At 40.7% G+C, this 11,349-nt stretch overlaps 2 protein-coding genes across 3 annotated transcripts in view; both read left to right on the forward strand.

Annotated features, from left to right (window-relative positions):
- The first annotated feature begins 5,366 nt into the window (after nucleotides 1-5,366).
- On the forward strand, nucleotides 5,367-9,040 carry LOC143039531 (uncharacterized). Of its 2 annotated transcripts, XM_076209694.1 has the most exons (6): nucleotides 5,367-5,512; nucleotides 6,665-6,803; nucleotides 7,767-7,849; nucleotides 8,103-8,199; nucleotides 8,506-8,699; nucleotides 8,828-9,040. In XM_076209694.1, the coding sequence occupies exons 1-5, from the start codon at nucleotides 5,437-5,439 to the stop codon at nucleotides 8,651-8,653; spliced, it is 543 nt and encodes a 180-aa protein (XP_076065809.1). In that variant the 5' UTR covers nucleotides 5,367-5,436; the 3' UTR covers nucleotides 8,654-8,699; nucleotides 8,828-9,040. The 2 variants fall into 2 exon arrangements, with proteins under 2 accessions (XP_076065809.1, XP_076065808.1); XM_076209693.1 differs by having other exon boundaries at nucleotides 8,506-9,040.
- Nucleotides 6,559-11,349, forward strand: part of LOC143039530 (uncharacterized) — a 15,133-nt gene continuing 10,342 nt past the window's right edge. The window contains exon 1 of the mRNA XM_076209692.1: nucleotides 6,559-6,564. The gene's annotated coding sequence lies outside the window, so the exon portion shown is untranslated. The remainder of the gene's footprint in view (nucleotides 6,565-11,349) is intronic.

An 11,349-nucleotide genomic window follows, 5' to 3' on the forward strand; every position in this document is an offset into this window, starting at 1 on the left:
CTTGATTTCTTCTTCACTAATTCTCTACATCGCTTTTTTGATACGGTACACCAAGGACTCCCCCCAGGGATCCTCTTACATCCCATCAAGCCGCCTCTGCTCCGACGTCACTATCTAATTCATCCAATAACTTTGAACGTTACAAATGATGTCACCCTTTTAGGGCGTGACTCTACCTCCATGCACCAATAATTTTTCTCCTCCTCCACCCTTTTCTCCAATCAGAAAGACTGTTATACTGCCACTAGAAATCTTGTTTACGCAAGCAATTTGTCGCAAGCAGAACGAGCTCTGTGTTTACATATTAGTCACATCAGCACCTTTGATCGCCGCTCCAACCAATGTTTACAATGCAAGACGGTAAGCTATAATAAGCAACTCTCGATCTACCTAAATGTCTACCTCTATCTACCGGCCTCTTACAGAGGAATGAATGTGTGTAATTTGATTTATCGTTGATCTAGAGAAAGTAAAAATTTTTTACTAGGCCATTAATAATATGATAATTCCTTTCGTCATTGAAAAATTTCTTTTATTTTTTTTCCTGTCCTCTTCCTGTCTGTAACAATAAAAAAAGTAACTGGGAGGCGGGAGGGGAAGAGAGAGAGAGAGAGAGAGAGAGAGAGAGAGAGAGAGAGAGAGAGAGAGAGAGAGAGATAGAGAGAGATAGATAGATAGATAGATAGAGAGAGAGACAAGACGTAAGGATGGAAGAGAAGGGCACAAGAACAGGTAAGAGAGGAGACGACGACGATTTACAAGCAGCAAAATATTCGGGAGTGAGACGATGAGGTGCCTACTTCTTGGTGGGCAGCAACAGGGCGTGTCGATCTCAAAAAATTCTGGAAATTTCTCCGCAACGACGCTGGGCAGCAACCAGCGAGCTCCTGGAGCTGCAGCGTCTACGTCGTGGGACCACCCCCCCAACCCCAAGAGTTGGGGGCCAAACGGCAGCAACCACCCCTGGCCACCGGCTCTACGCAGGTGGCACCGATCCCCAAGAGGAGCTACGCCTACCATGGGGAGTACCACAATCCTTTTTCCCAACATGCAATATTACGTTTTTTCTGCACCGAGGGGTGATTTTCCGGCGATCACTGGCAACAAATCAACACTGACAATAGTTAACATGTACATTCCCCCCCCCCCAATCATCCCCCACAGTTCCAGACACCTTCAGGCCTCATTTTAGCCAATTAGCCTCAATCCCCAACCTGATCATGGGTGGAGACTTCAACGCCAAGTCGTCTGCCTAGTATGTCGACAACCCTGACACAGACAAAGGGCTTGATATACAGAGTCAGTTTGACTCATTGACTATCATGAACAACACACATATCCCACACCAAGCCCTCTACACTCCCTCCTCACCTGATATCACCTTTTGCTCCCCCTGCCTAACCCCAACAACATCATGGAGAGTGGTCGGAACCCTTGGCTCTGACCACCTTCCAATCATCATCACCACCAAAACAAGATGCACCCCAGTTGGCCACAGACACACATACACCAATTACAAGAGAGCAAACTGGGAAGCTTTTATTGAAGAGACAGAACAACATTTTGAAACACTTAACAGTACACCAATCACAAACATAAACAATGCTGTGCACATTTTTAATACAATCATACAAAATGCAAAATGCAGACAAGGGATACATCCCTAGAGCAACAGAAAATCACACAACCCCAACTTCACACCAGAAATCCACAGCCTCATCAGACAACGTGACACACTTAAACACGGTACCCCCACACCTATCCCTCAAAACATAGCAGACCAAATACAAACACTAAACACTGTGATTGCCAATAAAATACATGAACAAAAAACACAAAATTGGCAAAACTTTATCAATACACTTGACCACAAAACAAACACCAGCAAATTGTACAAAACACTCAACAGCATTACACTATCCAACAGTAACACTACACGCTCTCACGCAGCAATAATCACAACAACAGATAATCTACCCTCAAACAAACAACAAGCAAACGCACTCATACATCATTTTGCACAGACAAGCCATCTCACTTCTCACCCTGACGACCGACGCACCATTCGACGTAAGAACTTTCCCACAGACTCAGACTATATACCCTTCATAGACAGTCAGACAAAACTCATAATACATAGTCTCAAGCACTCATCTGCCTGTGGCCCTGATAACATAAGCAACATCCACCTAAAACACATTGGACCACAAGGTATACACGCACTCACAAACATGACAAACTACAGCTATTCACACAACACTATACCCGACATCTGGAAGCATGGTAAAATAATCACCATTCCAAAACCGAACAAAGACCCAACAATCCCAACATCGCACCGCCCAATCACACTTCTCTGCACCCCCTCTAAAGTCATTGAACGCCTAATACTTAAACTTGTCACACCACATATTCCCCTTGCTGACTCACAACACGGTTTTAGGCCACTACACTCCACAAACACTCTTCTGACAAACCTCACACAAAGAATTTTAGATGGAATCAATTCAGATAGGCCCCACCAAAGAACACTTCTTATAACATTAGACATTAGTAAAGCTTTTGATGCTATCCCCCGCCACAACCTAATAAAATATATAACACAGACATGCACAGTAACACCAAAAGATGGCTGGCGAATTATCTGGCAGGTAGGAATGCTTACGTGTCATATAATGGCCAATCATCGCACATCAGAAACATTAAGAACGGAGTACCACAGGGCTCAGTTCTATCCCCCACACTATTTAATCTATACATGCATGACTTACCCACGCCAGACACCTCAGAAATACAAATCTCTTCCTACGCAGATGACATAACAATCACATGCACACATCGTAACACAGACAAAGCTGCAGAAATAATCCAGCCATACCTTGACACACTCAACACATGGTTCATCACAAACAGACTCAAAATAGCTCCAACCAAATCTACAGCAACACTTCTCACCAACTGGACAAAAGAACACAAATACATACCTCATCTCTACATCAACAACACTCTAATACCACACACAAACACACCGAAAATTCTTGGTGTAACATACGATACATCCATGTCTTTCAAAGAACACATCACAAACATAAAAAACAAATGCACACCTAGACTTAACGCACTTAAGTCAATCACTGGAACAACATTTGGACAAAACAAAGAAACTAATATAACAATATACAAACAATGCATACGCTCAGTGTTGAATTATGCGAGTCCTGCATGGGCTCCTAATCTCAGTGAGACACACCACAACACCCTTCAAATCATACAAAACAAAGCCCTAAAAACAATTACAGGCTGCACAAATACAACACCTACAGACCATTTACACCATGAAACAAAAGTCCTCAAAGTCAAGGACCACCTCGACATGAGAGGCACACAAACACTTGCCGCAGCCACCACAAACACATTACACCCACTACACTACATAGCAGAACACCCACACACACCAATAAACATTAAAACAACACCCAAAGACCTTTATCACGCACAGATACTCTCTTCTCTTCCTCCACAACCACCAAATACCAGCCTCCGGAAACATATTCATAATCATATCACTCACCACTCCATTAACACACTGAAAGACAACACACTGCTGCATGCCAGACCCCCTGATATCCACCCTTCTGAATCCTCTCTCCCACGAAAGGACAGAGTCCACTTGGCCAGACTGCGGTGCGATCACCACCCAGCACTTCTAAGCTACCAGAAGAGGCTGGATGACCGCGTTGTGAACAGCTGCCCAGGATGTAACACTTCACCCCATACCATACAACACATAATGGAAGACTGCATTATACACAATCATGCACGCAAACAACACAACATACGCTCTATAAAGGATTTGTGGGAAAACCCAGTTTCGGCTATGGCATTCCTTGGGGAGACGGGACTGCTCGGACAGACAGTCTAGGGAACGACAACAACAACAACAACAACCAGCGATTGTTTTTCTCTACCTACTATACATAACCATTGACAGTCAATCTCTTATTAATAGAAACCAAACGATAGTTCTATGTTTCCTCATACAGAGATCTATGGGAGAGTCCGAGGACCGTTAGTATTCACTGTGGTTGAGGGTTTCCAGTTAATGAAACTTGAGGCAACTATTATAACACATGAGTGTGTATGAACACAAGCACATGCTCGCGCAAGTACGCAGTCGCAGTCCAACACTGATACTGATACTGACACACACACACACACACACACACACACACACACACACACACACACACACACACACACACACACACACACACACACACACACACACACACACACACACACACACACAACCTCGTGGCGTAGTGGTTAGAGTTCTCGCCTGCCATTACGGGTGTAAAGGTTGGGGGTGTAAAGGCCAATAAACTATAAAGTTTAGTTCACAATTTACGGTGAATGAAGTGTTCATTATGTTGAACAAGACCGTCTACTCTTAACTTTAATGTATCTTTTTTGACTAGTTTTATATTATGCTCACTGTTATTGTAGCATACCATGATTGAATTAATCAACTTCTTGATAACGTTACATTCCTTACGTATGTGCTACATTGAAGGCCTATGTATACTGTCATATGCCTATCTATAGTCTAGATGGAGTTGATAAAGGATTTTATTGTATTCCCAATTGTTTTCATTGCCAAGATATAGTTTGTAGTGTATCTATCAACTCGGAAGCTTGATTGCTCTTCACCTAATATATCTCAACTTTGCGGTTGGAGTCTTGTTGATATTGTTTTGGTAAACGGCTTGTACAAATTATTTGATAAAACTATTCCTTTGTATTTAGAGCATTCTTTTTTCTTTTCTTTGTGAATATTAACAATATCTGCCTTTTCCCACTTACTAGTTATTTCTTACTATTCTCAATTGAAAGATACAAGTTTGTGAACTTCTTTGGAGAGCGAGTCTCCTACATGCTTCAGCAGCTCAGCTGGTATTCTGTCGCACCCTGTATTTCTTTTTCAATAGCTTTATGGCTAACTGTTTTTGAAAATTTTGATCGAAATTATCATATGAATAAGTTTAGAAAAATAAAATCGGGAAAAATGGTAAGTAAATAACAAAGAACTTACGTAGATTAAATATAACAAAAGAGAAAATAAAACAAAACAAGACAGAAGTTAGGTTAATTAGAATGGTGGTGTTGGAACGGAGCCGATGGAACGAGGTGACAGTAAGTTGACATAACACTACAACGAAGATGGATGGAAAAAATCTAAACGTTGCCCAAGAACCCGTTCATCTAGTTGTAAACAGGTCGACCTCGAGTTGGCTCCTCATTGCCTTGGGTGCCTCGCGGTTGAATATTCTTCGTCCGTCCTTGAGGGTGTCCAGATATATAAGGAGGATGAGAAGGTGCTAGTAATTTTATTCTTATCCGGACAACCTGAGGACTCACACCAGGTCTCTTGTCACCATGTGCAGATCGTTGATTGCTGCCACCACACTTTTGCTCCTCCTCGTGGGATGTCACCAAGGATTTGCATACAAAGGTACGTTCTTTTAGATATTCGAATATTTTAGCAGATGCGCGTTCTATTCTCTCCTCAGCTGAAGTTATATATCACCATGAAAGAATCAAACCCCTTTCGTACCAAGGTTATTATGGAGTTGCTGTCACCAGGCGATATTGGTAATCTATTTGATGTCTTATATGGAAAGGTGAAGGAAATGCAGTTGAAACCGATAAAGAAGCATTGGGTCTGGTTCGGAGACCGGAGATGAAATGGAGGCAAGGATGTTGCCATGTTTTAAAGAAAAACAGTAGGGAGAAGATTCTCTCTGACGTGCATCTCGCAAGCCCACCACCTGAAAGTACCCATTGTTGGACCCTCAGATAAACACCTAAGGGGAGCAACAATGGATACCTACAAATGAGAATATTCTCCTCGGTGCCCATCTTCAAAACCCGTCATCATCCTTACTTCCATGTGGAAGTGGAGACCACAAGAGCTTACAGCGTCTCCAGTCCAGGCTCAAAACATCTTCATAAACCTCATTTGCATTTTCACCACTTCCACATGAGGAAAGTTAACAACCGGTGGCTGCGCCCCTCATTCAACTGGAATCTAGTGGTAAAGAAATATTCGTCCGACAACAGTCTATTGGGAGGCTCGAGAATACTTTGTCAGTTGTTTATTGCGAAACCCACAACAGCTCCATACTAAATAGTCTATTAGTTCCTCAGAGAATACTAAAGTGAATCCTTCCGAATGAGCACGAATAGAAACCAGTGGCTCAGAACACTGTCAAGGTCATTTTTGTTTTCCAGACGAGCTTGACTAGATCTCTGCCTTGCCACACACACATTTTCTTTTTACGAGGAGCTTCACTGATTCAGGCATGTATACTTCATCCCTGATGGATTTGATCAAGTTCATCTAGATCATCCCTTTGGCTGCGAGTTCACACGGTTGCCCACCATGTCATAATGCATTTTGGAAAACAAACACCTCTAAGATGAACCCTAGGGTAGATTGCAGGCCAGAATGTATCGTCTCTTTTGTCCCGAATGCTTGATCACCCTTTACCCAGACAAGCCAAGGTATGCCTAGGTATAAATATAGTTTGTGCATGTAATGGTAAGGTGTTGGATAGGTTTTCATAAATAGAATTCTAAAAAATTCTTGAATCTTTCTCCAAAGAATGTCCTGAGGGTTATATCCTGCTTGAAGAATATTGCATCAAAGTCGCCCACTACCAATGGAAAGCAAACAAAACATACACCTACGCAGAAGCTCAGTTTCTGTGTCAGAGATCCCTTCCTTCGTCGACAGGCCAAAGGTGGGACAGTTTCTGTTTTGAACACAATTTCATTCTTTAATTTCTATTTTTTTATGTGATTAAATGCACTGGTCAGCAATGCAGATCATTTTAACTGTTTCGCGATCTAAAATACGTCGAATTCAAATTAATGTTTTTTTTTTCTAGTGTAGTTTCTAAGTGACGACAATGAAATTTTACATTCGTATTAATCATTCAAAAGGATCTCCGTGTTGTCCATAGAATTATCTTCAAAATGAAGAAATGTATGAATCTATACTTTATGAACATTAAGATGAAAACAAACTATTTTATTTTTCCGGAGGAGATTCTAGCTCTTCAAATTAGAATTTGGAACCCGGATTGCCTCTTACAGAAATCGTTGACGAGATAGTTAAAATCTATTTGTTTTAGAAAACGTGGTTCGCTTGATCACTTCAACCAAAATGTTGGATCTACACATTTCACTTTGACTAACTGTATCACCAGACCCACCGAGATTCAGTGCATATACATTTTAAATCATAACATTTGGGTATGCTGGAAGAAAAGGGACTATGGACAATTGATTAAGAATTCTTTAAATTGAACTTGTAAAAATGCATACATTTATTTTCAATTATATTTTTTTGACTAGTAATATTTGTTCACATTTTTCTTTTGATAGCAAAAAGTTAGTTTCACCTGTCATCATATCTTTACCTTATTAGTCAATAAGTTCCTCACCATGTAATAAAATCCAAATCACAATACTTTTACCCATCAACTGAAATATCTTGAATTCAAATACACAGTTTTCCCAAGCGGGGAGGCGACTTCCCCAGAGAAAGAAAGAAAGAAAAAAAAATGCTTGCGGCAACGGACAGGGCTTTGCCTTACAAGGGGTTTCTCACTTACCATCGCGTGTGAGTGGGATGGTGAGTTTATAATGAAGATGAGTTATGACGAGTTGATATAATTCTTGTCCCCTCTGGCTTCACCTAGTGACTGGACGGGGAATCTTGTCGGACTCAATGACAGCGAAAAGCTAGAAGCTATCAGCAAACACGTTTTCGAAGATTATTCAGGTAAGATTCTAGTTCTTCCGTTTATTTACTTATATATCTATTACATATAAGATTCATTATATATACAGTTTTGTATGCTCCCGTCTGTATTTGGTACACGTCACTTTGGTGTCTGCATGACATAAATCTCCCACAACAGGGGAAAAACCCCCTACGAAACAAAAGGCCAAACATCTGACGGGAGCTCGGTTGGTTGGAGAGGCTGCGAGTTGGAAGGATCTTCAAAATAAGTTTTACTTTTGTTCTTTTGCAGGGTACGTGACTGGCATCCCTCACTGGGTGGGTGGCGAGTATGTGAACGGCGTCTGGAGGTGGGTGGATGGATCAAAGATCGACCTCAGGTCCCACATGTGAGTAGTGTCGATGGAACAGATTAAAACAGATTAATCAGAACAGATGATCAGCCCATAAACACGAATTCATGTTCATTGCCATATGATTGTCTCTCATTAGTCTGAACAAAATATGTAAATATAAGGTAGTCACAATAGTGAAGGGGTCAATTAAGGGATTAGATAGAAGGGCCTAGCTCCTCACTCAACCTTGAAAATCCGAAGAGTCATTATCTAGATGAAATATAATGAAGAGACTTTTTAATGACCGTAACCATGTCTTACCCTTTCTAAAGGTGTACTGAAACTCTTCTTTTCTTCCAGCTTCCTTCCTTATGAACCCCAAATCAATGGAACAAACAGAGCTGTATATATTGTTTCGTATGGTACGCAGCACAAACGCTATCATGCCGACACCTATCCAAAGACGGGTGGTGTGCCTTCTTATATTTGTGAAGCCAAAGAGAAATAACACTGGATGTTTAGAGCTCCAGATATTCTTTCCTCCTCCTCCCAGGGTAGTTGTTCCCATCTTGTTTCTTATAGATCCTGCATTTGAAGAATCTTGTTTCTTATAATCATGTAGATCACTTCAACGCTGAAATTATCTGGCATCCACTAACAGGAACTCATTCTTAATCTTCAGACCTTCTTAGAAGCTGTTATAAACCCAAGTCTCTCAAAGACTTCTAGGTGGGAACCGGTGTTCTGGGGGATCAGGTAAGGTGGACAGTAAACGGAGAACAACAGTATGATGGATGGAGGATAAGATCACTGGGGCTCGATGACTTTGTCATTAGTGTGGCTTTCGATAACATATAGACATGTTACAAAAATAGAATAAAATGTGCAGATCATGTATTGGGTGTCTTAAAACCAAAACCAATGAAACCAATGATATTTACTGAAAAAAGAAGACGAACAAGAACACAATTATGTGTAGGTGGTAAAATATGAACTACCACGACTGTTATTAACATAGAATATGGAAGATTACTTGTGTTCATCTATTGAGGAATGAATGTGTGTAATTTGATTTATCGTTGATCTAGAGAAAGTAAAAAAGAAAAAAAAAATTAGGTCCTTAGTGATATAATAATTCCTTCCGTCATTTAAAAATTTCTTTTAATTTTTCCTCTCCTCTTCCTGTCTGTAACAATAAAAAACAGAGTAACAGGAAGGGGGGAGGAGAGAGAGAGAGAGAGAGAGAGAGAGAGAGAGAGAGAGAGAGAGAGAGAGAGAGAGAGAGAGAGAGAGAGAGAGAGAGAGAGAATTGGTGATTTCAATTTTACTGACATTGATTGGATGACCCATGAACATGGCCATATAGGTAGTCGCTCGATTGATTTTCTCGGTGACAATTACTTAGTTCAGTATGTAAAAGAGCCCACAAGACATGGAAACTTACTCGATCTATTGATCACTAGCCGCGAAAGCATGATAACCGATGTAGAAGTCGGTGAAACTGTTGCAAATAGTGATCACAACTTAGATTCAAACTACAAAAACATTAGAATGGATACTAGGTTTCTAAAATACCCGATTTCAGTAAAGCTCAGTTCATAGGAATACGTCAGGAGCTTCAGCTTACAGATTGGGAGGCAAAATTAAGCGAAAGCCCTGTAGATCAGATGTGGGAAATATTTCAATATAAGGACAGAGGTCCCCTAAATCAGGCTCGCCCAAAATGGCTTGACAAAGAAACTGAAAAAATATTGCTAAAAAGAGACAAGCTTATAAGGACTGCAAGTGCTCGGGTGCATCTAATGACTGTCAAAGTTATGTATTAATACAGAGAAATTTAAAAAAGACAATAAAAAAAACGAAAACGACAATACGAAATGAATTTCAAAGAATTCTATAGTTACATTAGAGATAAAAAAGTTGTTAGGAATCACATTGGTCCATTATTATCTGCCGACGGTCAACTTGAATATTAAAATGAAGGAATGTGTGATATTTCAAACAATTATTTTAGTTCAGTATTCGTAAACGAAACACCTCAAAGTAAACTCCAAACTGAAATCTGCGAAAAGTCTAGGGTAAACTTACTACGGTAGATATAACAAAAGAAAAGATTAAAATGTGTATCGAGAAACGGTTGGCATCCAAGAATCTTAAAGGAAATGAAAAATGAGATTGTTTTTCCATTTGAAATCATATCCATGAAATCCATCATATCCGGAGATGTCCCAAGAGAATGGAAGCTAGCTAACGTTACTCCCATATTCAAGAAAAGATGACAAAAAGAAACCAAATAACTACAGGCCTATAAGTTTGACTTCAATCATAGGAAAAATGATGGATCCTATCATAAGAGATGCTATCGAACATCATTTAGAAAGTATTGACAAGATAAACACCATATGAGGACGGAGCCTTTATTTGTACGACGTTTCGCTTATTACAGCTTTTTCAAGTACAAGTTGAGATACAAATGCTTGAGATTAAATAAGGGGAAAGGAGTGAACGGGGAGAGAAAAGGGGGGGGAGGAAGAAGAGGAGGAGGAGGAGGAGGAGGAGGAGGAGGAGAAGGGGGGGGATTGGACACTGGGAAAGGATGCATGTGTGCCACCAATGCATGTGTGACACATAGAAACAAGGAAAACCATCTTATGGACTGGAAGAATGCAGAGCTGCTAATACGGGAACCAGACAAAATCCGCAGGAAGTGTTTAGAGGCAGCAATCATTCAAGGAACGAACACTATTGAACAAAACAGGGGTATGTTTAACATCTCGCCTCACATTATTCCCCTAATACCCATGGCCAGCAAAATATTACATATCTAAACCCCCTTTGTGGACATTTCGCCCACGGACGTTTGGGCCAGCATTCTCATCCTTTCCCAGAGTCCAATCCCCCCCCCTTCTCCTCCTCCTCCTCCTCTTCCTCCCCCCCTTTTCTCTCCCCGTTCCCTCCTTTCCCCTTATTTAATCTCAAGCATTTGTATCTCAACTTGTACTTGAAAAAGCTGTAATAAGCGAAACGCCGTACAAATAAAGGCTCCGTCCTCATATGGTGTTTATCTCGTCAATCTTGTCGGCAAACTGCCACTTTTAAGCATTTAGAAAGTAACTGTTTGTTAAATGATAGTCAGCATGGTTTCAGACGGAAAAGTTCTTGCGTGACTAACTTACTCGAATTCTACAACAAAGTTATCTCGAA

Source organism: Oratosquilla oratoria, chromosome 26 (assembly GCF_046742065.1).
Source record: "Oratosquilla oratoria isolate Oo_2021 chromosome 26, ASM4674206v1, whole genome shotgun sequence".
Lineage (NCBI taxonomy): Eukaryota > Metazoa > Arthropoda > Malacostraca > Stomatopoda > Squillidae > Oratosquilla > Oratosquilla oratoria.

Bases quoted from the DNA above. Each gene is read 5' to 3' on its own strand.
- LOC143039531 (XM_076209693.1), top strand. From the start codon at position 5,437: ATGTGCAGATCGTTGATTGCTGCCACCACACTTTTGCTCCTCCTCGTG. The intron at 5,513-6,664 runs GTACGTTCTTTT...CTTTCTCCAAAG, and splicing joins CCAAGGATTTGCATACAAAG to AATGTCCTGAGGGTTATATC. The intron at 7,850-8,102 runs GTAAGATTCTAG...GTTCTTTTGCAG, and splicing joins CGTTTTCGAAGATTATTCAG to GGTACGTGACTGGCATCCCT.